At 40.9% G+C, this 20,677-nt stretch overlaps 1 protein-coding gene across 22 annotated transcripts in view; it reads right to left on the bottom strand.

The window, feature by feature from the left end:
• Positions 1-20,306, bottom strand: part of LOC129026049 (zinc finger protein 806-like) — a 36,261-nt gene extending 15,955 nt beyond the window's left edge. For 9 of the 22 annotated variants that reach the window (XR_010122994.1, XR_010122992.1, XR_010122987.1 and 6 more), the window contains exons 1-3: positions 20,250-20,301; positions 15,893-15,950; positions 12,222-12,348 (exon numbers count right to left, since the gene is read on the bottom strand). Coding sequence is in view for 6 of the 22 variants with exons in the window: in XM_063648463.1 (XP_063504533.1) it covers positions 12,222-12,348; positions 15,893-15,950; positions 20,250-20,257 (193 nt within the window). In the remaining 16 variants the exon portion in view is untranslated. The other 13 variants (XM_063648462.1, XM_063648459.1, XM_063648460.1 and 10 more) reach the window with 13 other exon arrangements.
• Between the last annotated feature and the right edge of the window lie 371 nt (positions 20,307-20,677).

Below are 20,677 nucleotides of genomic sequence, written 5' to 3'. Positions count from 1 at the left end.
AGATATTTGTACTCCTATGTTCATAACAGCATTATTCACAGTACCCAAAAAGTGGAAGAAACCCAAGTGTACAAAGGAAGAAAATTCTGACATATTCTACAACACAAATTAACCTTAAGGACATTATGGTAAGTTAAATAAGCCAGTAACAAAAAGGCAAATACTGGGCCGGGTGTGGTGTCTCACGCCTGTAAAATCCCAGCACTTTTGGGGGCCGAGGTGGGTGGATCACAAGGTCAGGAGATCGAGACCATCCTGACTAACATGGGGAAACCCCATCTCTACTAGAAATACAAAAAATTAGCCGGGCGTGGTGGAATGTGCCTGTAGTCCCAGATACTCAGGAGGCTGAAGCAGGAAGATGGCGTGCGTGAACCCTGGAGGCGGAGCTTGTAGTGAGCCAAGATGGAACCACTGCACTCTAGCCTGGGCGACAGAGCGAGACTCCATTTCAAAAAAAAAAAAAGTCAAATACTGTATGATTCCATTTATGTGACTCAGAGAAGTCAAATGCATAGAGACACAAAGTATAGTGGTTGCCAGTGGCTGGGAGCAGGGGAAAATTGAGGGTTGCTCTTGAATGGGATAGAGTTTTAGTTTTGCAAGATAAAATGAGTTTTGGAGACTGGTCTTACAACAATGTAAATGTACTCAACACTACTAAGCTACACACTTAAAAATGGTGAAGATGGTAAATTTCATGTTATATATATTTCACCAGTAAAAAATTGTAAAAAGCTGAAAGCATTCCAGGTAGCTCTAGTTTGCATCTAAGATTAAGAGACATTTATTTCCATCAAAAACCAAGGATCTGAAAGTAACCAATTTATGAGCTCAAAAGTTAGCCTGACAGTCTCACAGATGCTGGCACAAGACAAGAGACTCCTGGCTCTGAGACAAAGGACTTTATTAGTCACAACCACAGCAGTAGCCAGAGTGTCATTCTTTGCAATGATTTTTGGCATTCTAATCCCATAGAGTGACATGGAAGGCCAGGTGCTGCAGGCCTAGCGGGCTGCGTTGTAGGAATAGAACCCTAAGCTTAGGAAACCTGAATCTTTTATGATAGCCCATGGGAACAAAACCACTGCCCTTCACCCTAGAGGGAGACACTGTCTTCACTAGAGTGGGCAATAAACAAATCTACTGCTCTAGAGGGAGACGCTATATTTTTGTTCCCTAAAATGCATCTTTGAAAAGACAGTGGGGAACAAAGGTGACCAGTGTCTCCACTCAAAGACATGCAGAAAAAGAGAAGTAGACACTTAAGTAACCATAGTGTCTGCAGAAAAATAAAAGAAAAAAATAAGGGAAGTAGATACAGAGAATGAGTGGAGAATGAGGAATAATAACTAATGCTACATTCTAATTCAAAGCCAGTTGACTTCAGAAGAAAAAGGCCAATTCCTGGGTTACATCTCCTCTGTTAGTGGTATGCTAATAAATGTTTAATAAATGGCTCTCCAGAAAGAAAAGTATGTACATTATACAAGTTTACTATAAATTTTACTAACATAGAATGTTTTTAGAACACAATTCATAAACAATAATAAAATATGCAATATGCTTTATTATAAATTACTAATTTAGAAAACCATGTTGAATGAAAAAAAGCCAAATACAAAAGTATATTACAGTATGACTTAATTTATATAGAGTTCAAGAATAGGCAAAACCAACATATGGTGATAGAAACCAAAACAGTGATTATATCCTTTTTTGGAAAGAAACGAAGGGAAAAGGGCACAAGGGAAATTTTTGGGGTAAAGAAAATGTTTAAACTGTTGAATGGGCATTATTCACAAGGATATGTACATTTTTAAAACAAATGTCGTTAAAATCTGCACTTTATGTAAATTACACCTGAACAAAATGAGTTAAAAAAATGACAAGACAGATCAGACACCTTTGGTAGCTGTTACTATGTGCTTCTATGGGCAGTCTAGTGGAGGCACAGCCACTGATCCCAGTCTTCCAGCTGCATGTTATTTTTATTTATTACCTGCAATTTTATGAAGAACTAGTGTTAAATAGCCAGTGAACCCAGCATCAGTTATTAAAATGACTATTATTTCTCCAACATATTTCAAGGCTTATAAACTGACTCACTCTATACATGTGGATCTCTTTTTGGACTCCCTATTCTTTTCCATTGATCTATTTTTTCTCTCCTGAGCTAAAACTACACTGTATTAATTATAGAAAATTTATAATAAATGCTGATCTCTGGTAGTGTAAGTCCACAAATGTTGCTCTTCATCAAATTTTATCATCACACATAAGGGACTTCTTTTTTTTTTGAGACAGAGTCTCTCACTGTCGCCTGGGCTGGAGTGCAGTGGTGCGATCTCAGCTCATTGCAACCTCCACCTCCTGAGTTCAAGCCTCAGCCTCCTGAGTATCTGGGATTACAGGTGCCTGCCACTATGCCCAGCTAATTTTTTGTATTTTTAGTAGAGACGGAGTTTCACTATGTTGGCCAGGCTGGTCTCATCCTCCTGATCTCGTGATTCACCCACCTCGGCCTCCCAAAGTGCTGGGATTAGGACGAAGTTTTATAGGGAAAACACACAAGCTAAGGGTCTGGAAGAGAACGCACAGGACCACAATTTCTCTCACCACTTGAAGAAGCACCAGGGCCTGGGTGAAGCAGGAGATAGACCACACCTTACCCCTATGCTTTTATCCTTCTTAAAGAGCAATTGTGAAGGCATCCATGTTGGTGGGGGAACTAATTGACTATGAAGGTAATCTGGACTACTTAATTAAAGCAGACAATCTGGCTTTAGTTGTCAGATCAAATGACTAACTGATCTGACATATTGACTAAAACAGACAATCTGGCTTTAGTTGTCAGAGCTTCACAGAACTTGCATGAGAAAGCCAGGTCCTAACACCTCCCATCAGAAAGAGAAAGCCGCTGGGAAGTTGAGCTCATGTAAAGCCCTTCCCACTGAAGAATGTGGGAGTCTGAGGCTCCAGATAGTTCCTCACCTAGGCATCCCAAAGGGAACTCCCAGAATTACCTTTGGACAATTCTGGTCTTTGCACACAATTGTTATTGTGAAGGAAACATTTTGGCTACATTTTATAAAAGACACTTACATAGTGATGCTATGAATTTTCATGTGCCAATTTTGTGTGAAACCAATGTTTTGACCTGATAATTTTAAAACAGACTTAAACTGGTCACAGTTTACAGGCGAATTTGAATTTTGTAAGTAAATAACATTATTCTCTAACATAAAAATAGTACCTTCGTTTTCCTTCCAATGATTATGTCTCAACATTTTTTATCTTGTCTTAATCCCACCGCATGAATCTAGGCCAGTGTTGTGACTTGCTTTAATCTTTAGAATGCGGTGGAAGTATCATTGAGCCTGTTCTCTGATGAGGCCTTAAGAGATCACAGTTTTTGCTCTTGAAACCCTGACACTATGGGACCAACCCTAGATTGGTCTTCTGGAGGATGAGAGACCATGATGACAGAGAGAACTTCATTGTCTCATCTATGACCATCATAAAACAGCCAGGCCCAGATGAGCCATCAGCTGAATGCAGACACATGCACAAAGCCCAGTTAAGATAATCTAGCATGTCCCACACCAGAACTGCCCAGCTAAGGCCAACTGAACTTGCCAGCTCACACATCATGAGCTAAATAAATTTGTATTTAGAGCTACTCAGTTCTTGTGTGTGTTATGAGGCGGAAGCTGATAAGCATATTTAGGATAAATTATACATGAGCAGAGTCTGTTATGCTTTTATCAAATCATTGGATTTGACATGCTCATATTTATTTAGGATCTCTGCATCTACATTTGTAAATGAGATTGGCTCCCACTGATTGGGTGCTAGACTAATTTCTGCTTTTTCCATGCTACTTTGTTACAAGAGGAAAAGCAAACAATGTTATGAAGTAGGGAGACAATCCTGTTAGCATCATATATTTAAAAACCTTAATGTGATATGCAAGGGCTGCTCCTGACCAAACTGGAGGATTGCCTGGGACACCTCCACCAAGGCTGAGGGCTGAGTCTGTCATGAGGGAATGTAGCACCCATTGTAAACCCCAAAAGCTTCCTGGGATAATGTGTGTCCCAGATTTTTTCTCTAACCTACTGTCTGCGTAGGAAGACTGGAGTATGTAGTGGACATGGACAATAATATGTGGACATGTTTATAGATCTAGATCATTGTTGATGGAGCCATGTTATTCCATTATATGGGATGCCTTAATTTACTTAATTCTTACACATGAAGCTTCAGGTTGTTTACGGTCTTCTCATTGCAAAATTCTTAGAATATATTTCTTTCTGAAACCATATTTTTCCACTCATGTAATTACATCCTAAAAATACATTCTGAGGAGGATCATTGGCTCAAAGACAATGCAAATTGTACATCTGATATATATAGACAAGATCCTCTCCAGCAACTTTGTACCTGTTTTTTTCCCCACCAACTTATGTAAGAACACTCATTTCCTCATTTCTACTGACATAGAATTTTTAAAATACTTCACTCTTATCCACCTGATCAGTAAGAAAATGACACTTCAGGGTTGGTTTTATTTGCACTTGACTGGCTATTCTATTTACAAACTATAACTGGCAGGAAAATGTAATGAAGGAAAAACTAGGAATAAACCATGATCCAAATGAAGAAACCTATAAGTCAATTAAAACAAAAAAGGATATTGTTTTTGAAGAAAAAATAAAAGACATTGTGGGCTGAGTGCAGTAGCCCACACTTGTAATCCCTGCACTTTGGGAAGCTGAGGTAGGAAGATCACTTGAAACAAGAATGAGACTAACCTGGGAAATAAAGCAAGACCCCATCTCTACAAGTAAATTTTTTAAAGAAAACATTAGCTGAACATGGTGGTATATGCCTGTACTCCCAGCTACTCAGGAGGCTGAGGCAGGAGGATCACTTGAGCCCAGGAGTTCAAGGCTTCAGCAGTGAGCCATGATCAGGCCACTGCACTCCAGCCACCTGGGTGACAGAGCAATACCCTGTTTCCAAAAAAAAAAAAAAAAAGAGCAAAGAGATCGCCTCTCGAATTCATCTGTTATCCCCAATTAAATGACAATTTTGGGAGGAAACTGACAGAAAGAGCACCCTTTAAAAACCCATTATTATACAAGTCTGCTGAGAAGAAGACTGCATCAGTCTGAAATGAACACTGTTGGTTTTTTACATGTTATTGCTCACTTTAGTAAATGTTAGCTTTATTCAATTAATTTTATTAAGACTAACCACAGAACACCTATTCTAGTTAATTTTTAATCGCACTTAATGTGTGAGCTGACAAATTTATTCAGCTCCCACCCTACAGAGTTTCTCTATTGTATGAGATTTCTTACGTCTGTGGGTTGTACTTTTCAGTAAAGTTTTACCACAGCTATATCATCTTGAACATTTCTTTTTGGTGTACACACCAAAGAATGAAGGTTATCACTGGAGAAGTCCCATCCATACCATTTTAGATGGTTGTACTGCCACATCAAGCCTTAAAGACTTAAAAGCTTTGAACTCTGAATTACAATGTTGCTTCTGTATGTGGACTCCAATGACAATGAAACATATTGCTATAAAATCCCTCCATGCTAGTCAGGATGGCCTAGGCAATGCTGCAGTAACAAATAAATCACTAAAAATCTCAGTGGTGAGACACAATGAATTTTTATTTCTTACTCTAAAAAGAAAGCCAACACAGATCAGATAGCGACCTTCTATCGACCCAGTCTGGAATAAGCAGCTTCCAAGGTCACCTTGGCAGGGATAGAGAAGCCTGAGGATGTTTATAAAGGCTAGACCTGAAAGTGGCTTGTATCACTTTTGCTCACACTCCATTGGCTAGAACTCAAACATGGGCACACTCTTAACTGCAAGAGTTACTGAGGAATAGAATCTTCTTATTTGCAAGGAAATGGAACCAGTGTGATTAATACAGCACTGCCTTTGCCGCATCCTTCAAATGTCACTTCTGCAGAGCTTCTTGCCTGTGCAGAGAATCTCATAGAAAACCTGAGTACTAATATTCTTTCATAGTAAGAGCATTGGTTTCATTTCCGAGCACACTTTTGAATATTCTTCATACAGAGAGTATTTTTCCGTTGGGGACTAAAAAAAATCTAGGGACTTTGGCTAAACTGAAGACCTTACCATAATCATCCCAATTAGAATTTTTTTCCTGGATACACCCTTTAATGGAAATTTTACCTCTAACTACAAACACTACCACAAACCACCCATTTGTCAAGAGTAACCTACTTTGCCATTGTAGCATACAGAAGTTCTTGAAATCCACAATACTTGCCTGGCACACCCCAGTGCTGCGGGCTGACATTGTCGATGGCAGTGTCCCTGTCTTTTGCTCCCCCAGCCCTCCCACAGGCTGAGTAAGCTTCTATTATCTGGAATACAGTGTGGCTTCTGTTTTCCTAATTTAACCCTGACTTACTACGTTTATAATGTTTCTCTCTGCTCATGTAGTCTTTGATGAGTCAGAAGGTCTTTGCCATGCTCACAATGTGTGTGCTGTATCTCATATATATGCACTCTCTGTTGGGCAAGGAGGTGTGAATTACGACTGAAGCCCTTACCACATGCCTTACACTTATAGGGTCTCTGTCCTGTGTGGACTCAGAGATGAACATAAAGATCTGAATTCCGGCTGAAGCCTTTACACACTCATCACATTTATATAATTTCTCTCTGGTGTGATCACTCTGATGGAAGTGAAAATATGAACTGTAACTAAAGCACTTGCCACACACTTCACATTTATATGGTTTTTCTCCAGTGTGAACTCTCTGATGAGTGTGAAGAACAGAGCTATAAGCAAAATCCTTTCCACAAACATTGCATTTGTATGGTTTCTCCCCTGTGTGGACTCTCTGGTGAATGTGAAGCTGTGTACTTTGGCTGAAGCCCTTTCCACACTCATCACACCTATAAGGTTTCTCCCCTGTGTGAAACCTCCAGTGGACTTGAAGAAGGGAGCTTGAACTAAAACACTTGCCACACTCACTGGATATGTAGCGCTTCTCTCCAGTGTGGACTCTCTGATGGATAAGAAGGTTGGAGTACTGTTCAAAGCCCTTCCCACACTCTTCACCATTTGTTGGGCTTTTTCCCTGTGTGTACTCCCTGATGAATAAAAAGAAGTGACGTAAATCCAAACGCTTTCCCACATAAGTCGCATTTGTAGGGCATCTCCCCTTTGTGGACTCGATGATGGTTGTGAAGGGAGGAGTTGCACCTGAAGCCCTTGCCACATTTTTTACATTTCTAGGGATTGTCTCCTGAGGGGACTTTCTGACATCTGGGAAAGTCTGAGCTCTGTTAGCAGCCTGTAGGCCATTCGTGGAATTCATAGGGAGTCTCTTCTGAGTGGGTTTTACAATGAATGATAAGATATTGGCTCTGACTTAAGTTCTTTCCATACTGGTCACATTTATAAGATTTTTCTCCTAGGTGAGTGCTGTGATGGACACGAGGATCTGTATCATTTGCAAAGGCCACCCCACAGTTATTACATGTGAAAGGCTGTGGCAAAGCATGGGCCGCATCATGTTGTTCAACTGTTGATTTCATAATGAAGTTTTTCCCACAGTTGGGGTGTCTACCAGGGTCCTCTCCTTTACATTCTTGGGACTCATGATGATCACGTGAGGTCCAATTGAGGCTGTCATCATGCCAAGCACGTCTGTACAATTTCTTTTCCACGTAAATTCCCTTATATCTTCCCTGAGATTTCTGGGGCTCGGTCATTATGTTGGCTTTCTTCCAAGATTCTGGGGTAAGAACCTGTGTGAGGCTTTGACATGCTGTGATATCTCGATTTTTGATAATGGCATTTACTACATAGTTTTTGTTTTCAGAAATCTGAAGAGACATGCCTGCCCACTCTTCACAGAGGTAAACATCTTCTAAATGAGGGGAACACTGTTCTTGAAGGTTCATGATATAATCCTGACTCACACTTAAATCCCGGATCCTTTGTTTCCAAATCTGCCAGCAATGAAGCACTTCTTGAGAAAGGTAATTTAACCCCTTTTCCTGAAGATTCAAAATGTTTTTTTAATCCCGTGTCCCATGAGAAGAAAGAGAATTTGTGAATCACCTATCCAGAGGTTTTGAGAAAATGAAATATGATGGGGTGGGAAGTTGTCCCTGGCTTCCATTGACATGTGAAACAGTTAGAGCAACAATAATTCTAACCTGTGAGCTGCCAATTAGAAATCAAGTATTGTAGGGAAATTAAGAGAAATCTTGGCCAGGTGCAGTGGCTTATGCTTGTCATAGCAACACTTTCAGAGGCTGAGGTGGGAGGGTCACTCAAGTTCAGGAGATTAAGACCAGGCTGGGCAGTACGGTGAGATCGCATCTCTACAAAAAAATTAAAAATTGTCTCGGTTTTGCCTATGATCCCAGCTACTTGGAAATCTGAGGTTGGAAGATTGCTTAATCCTGTGATGCAGAGGCTGCAGTGATCCAAGATTGTGCCACTGTATTCCAGCCTGGGCGAAACGGCAAGACCTTTCAACCCCCACACAGCAAAAAAGAATAAAAGGAAATCTTAGGAAAAATTTATGAAGGAAGAAATTCACCTCCCCGCTATAAGAGTAGTCAATAAAAAGACTTTAACAATCTTGCTACAAAAGGTATGCGAAAGGCTCCCATTTTATGTAGTATATGTGTGTATAGAAATAATACATATTGATGGAGTGTTTTTCATATGTTGGGCAGAGTAAGGGACACAAAGGGTCACAAGAGGTTTCAGAAACAAACAGGTTCTATCTCTTGATGGCTTCCCTTCCTTCACATCACTGTCATATGGAGGAGTATCATGTATGTTTGTGTACAAACTGCACAACTGTACATGGTGAGCCTTAAGGGGATGGGGATAAAAAGGCAATGGGGATTGAAATAGGGATAAACACTGTGAAACATGGTCCTGGCATTGTGCGGGGATGCATATGTAAACCACTGAGACAAGCTTTAAGAGACAGCCTTTTTATGTTACCCGAGGTTCTTTGTCTTCATGAAAAGATAGAGACCATTCAGATCCTATAATCCATTTCCTTAAGTTCTGACCTTTTAAGTTATTGTAGAATCTCAAACAGCCATGACTATGAGAATGGGGAACAGATAGTGTGGATTGTCAATGGCCTGGCACCCAGGGAAGCAAGATTGTGGTATATAACAAACCGGGGGCTGAGGCAGAAGAGGACGATCATATTTTGGGGACCCTATGATGGGTTTCAAAATGGCATGAATATCATGGTCAAGTCCCACTGGATACTGCTTCTGGTTTAAGGTCCTTTCTGGGTTGTTTTATTGAAAGTGACTTTAGTTTATAAGATAGTGTCAGGGAAAGGGAGACCATGAGCAGCCCCAAATGGGCTTTAAGCAGTGGTTTCCCAATTGTTCTGATTGTAACCCACAATAAAATCAGCACTGTGATTCAGTAGGAATAGGCACGAACATCAACACAGACTGCTCACTAAAACAGAAGTTTTATCAGCTGATACTTACATACGATGTGCAATGAACTTTGATAAATTCTTTTGTTTTCTGTTCTATTAATCTATTTTCCTTTTTAAAAATTGCTAGTTATGACACAGTAATTTGATTTCAGGACTCACCAAGAGGGTTTTATCCTGCAGTTTGAGAAACAACTGCAGGGATATGCAGATTTATGTAGAAGGTCCTGTGTTTACAGATTACACTTTGGTTTCACGAGGTTATTTATTAAAAACACAGGACCTAGGGCAAGATTAGGAGGGCTCAAATCCTAGTTATTCTTATAAGCTGTGTGATCATGGGAAAGTTATTAATTCTGTGACTCAGTTGTTTCATCCGTTGATATGGTTTGGCTGTGTCCCCACCCAAATCTCTTCTTGAATTGTAACTCCCATAATTCCCACGTGTCATGTCCCATAATTCCCACATGTCACAGCCCCCACACAGAGTCCCTACCAGGGCACTACCTAGTGGAGCTGCGAGAAGAGGGCCACTGTCCTTCAGACAACAGAATGCTAGATCCGACAGCTTGCACCGTGTGCCTGGAAAAGCCACAAACACTCAACACCAGCCCACAAAAGCAGCCGGAAGGGAGACTATACTCTGCAGAGCCACAGGGATGGAGCTGCCCAAGACCATGGAAACCTATCTCTTATATCAGCGTGACCAGGATGCAAGACATGGAGTCAAAGGAGATCACTATCGAGCTTTAAGATTTGACTGCCCCGTTGGATTTCATACTTGCATGGGGCCTGTAGCCCCTTTGTTTTGGCCAAGTTCTCCCATTTGGAACAGCTGCATTTACACAATGCCTGTACCTGCACTGTATCTAGGAAGTAAATACATTGTTTTTTTATTTTACAGGCTTATAGATGGAAGAGACTTGGCTTGTCTCAGATGAGACACTGGACTGTGGACTTTTGAGTTAATGCTGAAATGAGTTAAGACTTTGTGGGACTGTTGGGAGGCACGATTGGTTTGAAATGTAAGGACATAAGATTTGGGAGGGGCTGGGGTGGGATAATATGGTTTGGCTGTGTCCCCACTCAAATCTCATCTTGAATTGTAACTCCCACAATTCCCATGTGTCATGGGAGGAACCCGGTAGGAGGCGATTGAATTATGGGGGCGGGTCTTTCCTGTGTTATTCTCATGATAATGAATGAGTCTCATGAGATCTGATGGTTTTTAAAAGGGAGATTCTGAATGGGCGCAGTGGCTCACACCTGTAATCCCAGCACTTTGGGAGGCCAAAGTGGGTTGATCAGGAGGTCAAGAGATTGAGACAATCCTGGCCAACATGGTGAAACCCCGTCTCTACTAAAACATACAAAAATTAGCTGGGCATGGTGGCGAATGCCTGTATTCCCAGATACTGGGTTGGCTAAGGCAGGAGAATTGCTGAACTTGGTAGTTGGAGGTTGCAGTGAGCCAAGGTAGCACCACTGTACTGCAGCCTGGCTACAGAGCCAGACACACACAAAAAAGGGGGGGTGGGTAGTTTCCCTGCACAAACTCTCTTCTCTTGTCTACCACCATATGAGACGTGCCTTTCACCTTGCACCATGACTATGAGGCCTCCCCAGGAATGTGGAACTGTAAGTCCAATACATCTCTATCTTTTGTAAATTGCCCAGTCCCGTGTATGTCTTTATCAGCAGTGTGAAAACAGAGTAATACGTCCATAAAAGGGGGATAATAACAGTAACTATCTGTATTAGTCCATTCTCATGTTGCTAATAAAGACATACCCAAGACTGGGTAATTTATAAAGGAAAGAGGTTTAATTGACTCATAGTTCCATGTGGCTGTGGAGGCCTCACAATCATGGCAGAAGGTGAAGGAAGAGCAAAGGGACATCCTACATGGCGGCAGGCAAAGAGAAAGCCTGTGCAGTGGAACACCAATTTATAAAACCATCAAATCTCATGAGACGTAGTCACTCTCATAAGAACAGCACGAGAAAGACCCCTGCCCCATGATTCAGTTACCTCCTACCAGGCCCCTCCTACAACATGTGGGAATTATGGGAGCTACAATTCAAGATGAGACTTGGGTAGGGATATAGACAAACCATATCTCTATCTCATAAACTAAACTTAGGTAACACATAACTGTATATGAACCTCTGAGAAATGAAAATGAGGTTAGATATTTATCAAAAAGTAATCAAATAAGCCAACACTTAGATTACACTTACTACGTACAAGTAAGTGTTGGCTATTGTAACTGCCAACCAAACCAAAGTTCTCTCTTGGTTCCTTTAACACTGGTTTATCCAAAACATTGGATAAACATTGATTTTTCTGCAGAAGCAACCCATAGATCAAGGCTCTTGGTGATGTGTGAATTTTATAAGTCTCATTCTGAGAAATACGAGGAAAGAATGAGAGCCTACATGTGTGATTAGGGGAGGGAGTGATTACTCACTGCTTTGAATGCCCACAGGCCAGGGGTATGAGATTTGGGGAGAGCTCCCTCACAAATCCATCACAAGGGGCCAGATCCTCACACTGATCTGTAAAAACTCATTAACTGCAGGGTTCTAACCTGCACATGCATCTCTTAGGAGTTTTCTTTCCAGTGGTCAAAGTTTCTCTTTGTGATCTAACTGGAGTTTTCTATCTGGTATGAAATGACGATTTCAGGACACAGGTCCAGTGGTCTGATGCTCAGTTACTCACCCACTGAGATGAGGTTCCTGAAGTTTTCCAGCATCGCACCTTGGTACAGGTTTATCTGGGTTTTATCCAATAGAGCAAGCTCTTCCTTGGTGAAGACAACAGCCATGTCCTTGAATGTCACCCTTTCCTAAAACATCAACCACATGCCACGTCAATCATCCACGCAAATGACTGGTCTTAGTCTGTTTGGGCTGCCTTAATAAAATACCACAGTCTGATTAGGTTAAACAAAATAAACTAACTTCTTACTGTTCTGGAGTTTGGAAAGTCTAAGATCAAGTACCACCAAGATAGGTTTCATTCAGGTTTCTTCTCTTGGCTTGTAGACAGCTGTCCTCTCACTGTGTCCTTACATGGCAGAGAGAGAATGAGAGCAAGCTCTGTTGAGGCTCTCTCACAAGGACATTAATCCTATTGGACCAGGGATTCCCAAAGGACAATATTAATCAAATTATAAAATACAGCCCAGGAAATAGGCACAGATAAATCTATACTAAGGTGTTGTGCCGATACACAAGTCTAGTACTGTTCCATGATTTCATTTCTCATCACACACCAAGATTTGGTATTTTCACTTTTTCATGGCAAATTAATCTATTTTTATCATGTTAAAAGGAACTAAGAAGACAGGGTAAATAAAAGCCTGGCTCCTAGATTCAAAAAACACAATAGAGAAAAGGGAGATTTTTAGGATAATTAAGAACACTTGGATATCAACTCGGTATTAAAAAATAGTGGTATCAATGTGAAATTTCTTGAGTATGTTAGCAGTAATGTGGAAATGTAGGAAAATGCTCTTACTCTTAGGAGATACAAGCTGAAATATTTAGGGATGAATTATAATAATGCCTGAAATTTATCCCTAACTGGGTCATCAAAATACAATATAGATATGTGTGCATATACGTATATTATGCATATGTTTGTGGGTGATTGTCAACAATTGGTGAATCTAGGTGAATATTACACATTATGCTATTCTTTCATTTTCCTGATAAATTGAAATTTCTCAAAATAAAAGGATGTGGGGAATAATCTGATATTAATAACCATCTCCTAATCAAGAAACCAATTTTTACGTAAAATATTTCTATTGCTGCATATATCACACAGCTCAGAGTTAAGTATTTACAGATATGTTCTCTCAATAGACTCCGCATCTATAAATAATGCAGAGCTTTCAAACGAAAGTTGTAAGCGGTTACAAAGGACGTCACAAAGAATATTTTCCTAACAATTGTCCAATTACCCAAATCTGACAATGATTAAAATCAAAATCTAGGGGAGTCAGCACGGCTGTCCTAATAGCATCACTCTCTCAGTAACACTACTGTATACCTTCTTCTGTGGGAGGCAATAAAATCGAATTTGAGTTAATCATTCAGGAAACACAGATACCCTGAAGTCTACTTGGGGTGTTCAAATGTAGGGAGAAGGGGTTAGGGATAGAGGTTCACCCAGCCTACGCCCCATTCTCCCTTCTCTGCCTCAACTATAGAGCCTGGGAAAACAAAACACTCATTTCTCCACCACCCTTGTAGCTGGATGGATGCCTTGTAGGAAGCCTAGGCAGCTATTGTCATAGGATGCAGATACAAGGAGAGCCCCAAAATATTAAGAAACCAAATTTATCAACGAATAAACACTTGCAAAAATCTATAAATCTTTTCCTGTCTTAAGTATTCTTGTATAACCATCTATGAAGTATTCTTGTAAAACCTTGAACCTGAATCTATTCAAGCATCTGGTGCTTCCACTTACAAGAAATACTGTGGATAGATAACACATTGAAAGATAAGAAAAGGAAGCAAACAAATGCATTCCAAACATAGGAAAGAACACAGGACACCAAACTTGGTTTCTACAACAAGTCAATAGCAGGAGAGAATAAAGTAGAGGGGCAAATTTCTCTAGATTAAAAGAGATTATGAGACACAACAGCCAACTATATGATAGTATAGACCTTGGTAAGATCCCATTTGAACAAACCAAGGGTTAAAAAATTTTTGAGATAATCAGGGAAATTTGGTTATTGTCTGGGTATTAGATAATACCAAATAATTATTGATTATCTCATTAGTCAATATTTTAGGAAATATATACTGAAATACATAGAGAATGTGGTAAATTAGATTGCTGTTTAGAAATATCCTCTTCTATACTCACTAATCCCACTAAAGGACCAGAGTGTGTTTTCTTACCCCTTTAGTTTTTACTTGGCAATGTAACTTACTCTGGCTATCAAAATGAAGCAGAAGTGAGAATGTGCCAGTTCTAACCTGGGCCTTGACAGATCTCACGCGTTCACTTGCTGTCTTGTTCCTCTGTCTTCACTATGAGGGCACACCCAAGCTAACCAAAACCAGCAGAGTGCTACCAAATATTCATGGCATCGGCTTTAGGTCCAGGCCGTAACCATTGAGGACACTGTTATAGGAGGTTGGAAAAATGGTGACCTGGATGTAGTGGTGAACATTTGGTAAACTGTTGCTGTAATTTAGAAGATAGAAAATTTACCTAATGAATCTTGGACTTGGGCAAGATGGTTTCCAGGCAGAAGGATAAAAGTGTGAGCTCATTCATTTTAGTTGCATATAAAATATAGTACTATAAAAAGTGATGTGCTCAGAGAAAAACCAATACAGTGTAAAATAACATGCCTCTTAAAAATACTCTGGGAAAGAAAAAAATGAAAAAGAGATTAAGCAAATCTCTTTGGCAAAAAGTTAACCATTGAAACTGCATGATGGGTACTGCAAGTGGAGATTCATAATACCATTTGTTTTTTTGTGTACTTTCATAATTAATTTTGTTCATGATTAAAAGAAAATCCTTCCTCCACACTGTCATGGTGTTTTTAATGTGACAACTTGGCTAAGCTACAGTCCTCAGTTATTGAATCAAACACTAATCTAGGTATTGCTATGAAGATAATTTGTAGATGTGATTAAAGTCCATAATCAGTTTACTTTAAGGGAGATTATTCTAACTAATCTGAGTATGTCTGACTCAAAAAACTGAAAGGTCTTATGAGCAGAGCTGAGGCTTCCCTGAGAGGTGGAGAAATTCCACCCATAGACAGCGGCTTCAGTCTGTGTCTAAGAGTTCTGGCCATCCTTCCTGAGGGACTGCCATGTGGATTTTGGACTTGCCTAGTTAGCCTCCATAATCATATAAGTCAATTCCTTAAGATAAATCTCTTAATATATATGTCTTACTGGTTCTGCCTTGCTGGTTGAACTCTGACCAATAGATACCCATTCAAATCTTGTTACTTATCGAACGAGACCAGTGACATTTAGAGTATAGTCAATGTATATGCTGCCCATGCACTCGGATGCTGCGGCAACACCAAATTGCTATAAAAGTTTCTGAACTTACTCTTGATTCTTTTTCCCTCATGGGGCAGTGATAAGTAGTTCATGGACTGGTACTGCTACATGAACCACACTTAGAGTAGCACCAAAGTAGACATCTTGAAATCTGTGAGTTTGTTTCTTCACTTCTATAAAGGGAGTCAAACCATCTGCCTCACAAAGTCATTATGAGCAAGATGAAGTACCTAATACATAGTAGTCATTCAAAAAATGCTGACCTCCTTTCAGAAAGCAGAAGTGTCTGGTTCCTCAGAATGAACAGTATATTTAAAGAGAAAGAACCCCTTAACTTACCTGGAACTTAATCATACCATCTTCCTTTTGGAAAGGGCAGGATTCTGGAAAAGCAGAACTGCAAAGAAGAAAGAATCCATGAGATCATGGATTCAACAAGTTATAAATGAACATTGGTTCCTTCCTTATCTGTACAAATTTCTCTCAGTTCCTTCTCTCCCTAGATATTGTCTCTTCTCGTTCTGAACAGACTGAACTCCCACCTCCTCAAGACTTCCCTAGATTTGTCCCCAGTCCCTCAATCTGAGACCACTGTGTAACTCCTATCTCTCTCCTCAAGCTTTTGGGTCAAAACCTGCACATTCTTTTCCTTTTCTCAGATTTGTGAATGAACTGACATAATCTACATCTGTATAATGCTGGAAAAAAGGCTCCAGAATTGCTGAATAAGGGAGCAATCTCAGGGCTGGGCACTGTGGCTCACGCCTGTAATCCCCAGCAATTTGGGAACCTGAGACAGGTAGATCACTTGAGGCCAGGAGTTCGAGACAAGCCTGGCCAACATGGTGAAATGCTGTCTCTACTAAAAATACAAAATTAGCTGGGATTGGTGGCGGGCACCTGTAGTCCCAGCTACTCAGGAGGCTGAGGCAGGATAATCACTTGAACCTGGGAGGCAGAGGCTGCAGTGAGCTGTGCTTGCACCACTGCACTCCAGCCTGTGCAACAGAGACAGGCTTTGTCTCAAAAAAAAAAAAAGAAAAAAAAAGAGAGAAATCTCAGGATGACAGGGGCCTTCTGCTATTTCCACTTTTACATGCAAGACTTGACCTTCTATGGCCAGGCCTGTGGTCTAAAGAACTTGCAATTAGCCAAGATATACAAATTAAATCCCAATTTTTATTATTATGTTAATCAATAATGCAAATTTTTAAACGTCTACACCTTGACTCTTGGCTTCCTAAACTATCTCTCCAGCAGCCATTCTATCCACTGCTTTTGCAAATATTGATGACACACCTATGACATATAAGACACATCCTCTGCTCTGGAAATGCTCATGGTATACTGAACTATACATGCTCTCAGACAGCAAGTAGCAAAGTAGATAGACAGACCTTCTAAGCTTGCTACTTCATATAAACTAAAGCACCTTCCTGTACTGCTTATATCAGTGGATTCCCTTGCCGATTAGATTCCAGTTGGGTTCAGCCAATGGGGAAAGTCAGCAAGAGATCCAGGGAAGGGACAAGAGTGAAGTCAGAATATTTATTCCCCCAGGTTTTTCCCTAAAGGTTGCTGTGGAATGGCTATGTTCCATATCCATTGACCAAAGTTCATGGCCACCATCAGGCAGCTGTCATCCAATGAATCTTTCTTCAGGTTTTAGCGACTGCCTCCTCCCTTAGCCCTTCAGTCCTAAAGTCAGTAAGTTACCCTGCTATCACTAGCTCTTAAATATTGCCATACCCTTTGTTGATTACCACAGCCTGCCTACAACTTTATAGATTGTCCCTTTATTAAGCTCTTCTCAAATTACCCCATTTGAGTGTTCTGTCTATTTTTTATTGGGATTCCATCAGATAAACCCTGTAAACACAATTGCCTCTCGCCTTTGTGGAGAAACTTACTGAATAAAATTGCCACTTTAAGCACTGTGGAAACTCCAAAGATTAAAAAATAAAAGCCAAAAACCAGGTTTCTGCCTTCTAAGATAGTGCTTCTCACACTATCTGTGATAAAAGACTAGTTTTTTTATTATTATTACTGTTACTTTCAGCCTGTCACAGACTGATATTTTGGTAAGATACAGTAAAAAGAAATTACTGGAAAAAGGAAATTAAGAAGGTATGCAAATTAAAGCCCAATTGTTATTATTATGTTAATCAATAAGACAAAATTTTAAACATCTTCACTCAAGTTCTCAAATTATCTGGTCACAGACCAATATGATTTATTGGCACTGGTCTGTTGGCTACCCTTTGAATTGCAGCTCACAGGGTTATAGAAACAGGTTAATAGAATATGAAATGTCTTTAGGGTAAATCCTTGGACTCTTTTTCTCTCTTTTACTACCTTTAAGAGACATCATTAATCACTTCTTATTTTGGGCTCCAACAAAGGCCAAAATAAGGAAGGTTCAAGTCATTAATACAGCATGAATTACATCATTTTAAAATAGTTAAAACCTACCAAGGAAACACTCCTCCTTTCCCCTGTCAAAAAACTACAAATCCTAAAACAAACAAACAAACAAACAAAAAAAAAAAACCAAGCCGTAGTCTTTTATCCACTGTACTTGCTAAGGATCTTATCATTTAACAAGCACTCAATCAGTGTTTCTTAATATTAACAAATGCACAAATAGACTTGTCTTGGATATTATACATTAGATGCACGTGCAAAGACATAAACTCACCCTGTACTTCCAGTACCTGTTCTCTCTTAAGAGCCAATAATGGGACAGGTTTATTTTCAAGCACACATCTCCACACATGCAGTCACACATATATGGTTGAGGGTTTGGTTTCCTGAATTTCTGGCTTCAGACACTCCCTGCCTGTTTCAACTATGGGCCATGGCAGTAACCAGATGGCACATTCAAATTTGAGGTGAGTTTAATAAACAGACGGCTTACAATGGTGTTGGCTGGGGGTAAGGAAATCAGAGTGGATAATTCTCTATCCTGGGAAGTGACAGGGAGGTGCCATTATACTACCTGGGCTTTAAGAGGTAAGGGAAGGGAGCAGTCCCTGGAGCCTGGAACTGACAGGACTGTGTGGCCAGGACCACCAAAACCATTACCTGTTGTTTAGAAGGGCAGCTAATCTGTGACAATCCTGCAGAGAGAGAACTCGGGGACAAGATCCTCCAACTCACACTTCTTCCTCTCTCCAAACCTTCCTGTTGAGACTTCCCATTGGCCAAAGACAAGCAATGCCAGAAGGCAATGGCGGCCTTTCAAGGCAGACAGCAGGGTGGAAAATGTGGGGAGGCAAAGACAAGGGACACGTGGCACCTCAGGACTCTTGTTTTTTCCCTAACTGCCAAAGTCCACACAGCTCTCTCACACAAATGCCTTTCTCATCCCTCAACCTGATAACTACTCTGATCTGAGGAATACATCACGAATGAGACCAGATGCCCATATCAACCTCTTCAGCGAATGAAGACCTAGAGGAAAAGTGCAGCTGAATCTGGAACTGCAATTGTTCAGAAACACGATCAGAAATGTAATAAAAGCTGCCATTACACCTAAAATAATTAACACTAAATCTCTAACTTTATCAAATATACAGAGAGCATTCAAATTTCAAATTTGTTGAGTGTAATTTAACACTTACATTTGCTCATGTGCTTTATAATACTCAAATTCCGTACTCCCTGGCTCACAGCATGTGAGGTGAGAATGGAGTTAATAATTTGGGGAAGTTCTTTTCTTTTCTTTTCTTTTCTTTTTTTTTTTTTTGAGACAGAGTCTCGCTCTGTTGCCCAGGCTGGAGTGCAGTGGCGCGATCTCAGCTCACTGCAAGCTCCGCCTCCCGGGTTCACACCATTCTCCAACCTCAGCCTCCGGAGTAGCTGGGACTGCAGGCGCCCGCCACCATGCCTGGCAAATTTTTTGTAATTTTTTTTTTTTTTCAGTAGATACGGGGTTTCACCGTATTAGCCAGGATGGTCTCGATCTCCTGACCTCGTGATCCACCCAAAGTGCTGGGATTACAGGAGGGAGGCACCGCGCCAGGCCTGGGACCGTTCTTTTCAAAATGTATGCGGTGATATTAAACTCCTGAGTTATTACAGTCTGAGTTGTTTCTTTATTGCCAGAAGCCGGAACTTCTGCCCTGAAGTCAGAAATGCCCCAATGGAGTCAGAGCTGCTAAAATCCAGAGTTCAGACCCAAGACAAATCCCCATCCAAGAACCTAGGGGTGCTGAGTCAGAATCGCCCGCGCCAAACTGAGCGAGAATAGCCCAAGCCATCCTCTATCTCCAGAGAAAAGCTGCTTAAGCAAATCCCTCATCCCATTCAGGGAGGCACAGCCCCAGCCATTACTCCCAAACTCTGAGCCAGCGCCCCTCTGCCCTCATCCAGAGATGCACATTCCAAGACTGGACCCTAAGCCTCGACCCAAGGTGTCACAGCGCAAGTCGCTGTCACGAAACGTGAAGATGCACGTTTTGTCAAACCCAGGGCTGCTCCCCAAACCGAGCCCACGCGCTTCCCATCCCACCCCGGGTAGGCAGGGGCCGCTGAACTTCCCCAGCCTACCCCACCCACGAGGCCTTATCATTGGTCACCAGTCCCCTATTCCACTCCTCCTACTTCAGTCCACAGGGACAGGTCACAGCTGCACATCCTGCAGCCCTACTCCTGGCTACGCTTCCGAGAGTGGCGCGGTCCACGCTGGACTCACCCCAGCATCCCGAACAATGTCGCCCGCAGCTAGCGTCTGGTACCATGGCGCATGCGCAAGGAGGCCTATGGACTACAATCCCCAGAAAGCCCCACGCGCAGCAGTGGACATTCGCAAGGCTACCAGGGTGAAGGTAGCCTTTGACTTCCGTGCGTTTGGAAGTCCTTTGACTTCCGTGCATTCGTCTAAAATAATGACAATCGTAATAACGATAAAATATTGAAATGTTAAATAAATCACTATCAACGATGAAAAGAAAAAGTTTCAGTATTTTACCACTTGGAAATGAGCACTTTACCATTTTAGTGAAGACTTTTATGGGTTCTTATTTTATAGGCATGTCTTTTAATGTTAAAACCACGAAACTTTTCAATTAAAATTCACTTAAATATTTCCATCCCCGCCCCCAATCATGTTTTGTTTCTGTT

Source organism: Pongo pygmaeus, chromosome 12 (genome assembly GCF_028885625.2).
Source record: "Pongo pygmaeus isolate AG05252 chromosome 12, NHGRI_mPonPyg2-v2.0_pri, whole genome shotgun sequence".
NCBI lineage: Eukaryota > Metazoa > Chordata > Mammalia > Primates > Hominidae > Pongo > Pongo pygmaeus.
This window is presented reverse-complemented; position numbering and strand designations above follow the sequence as displayed.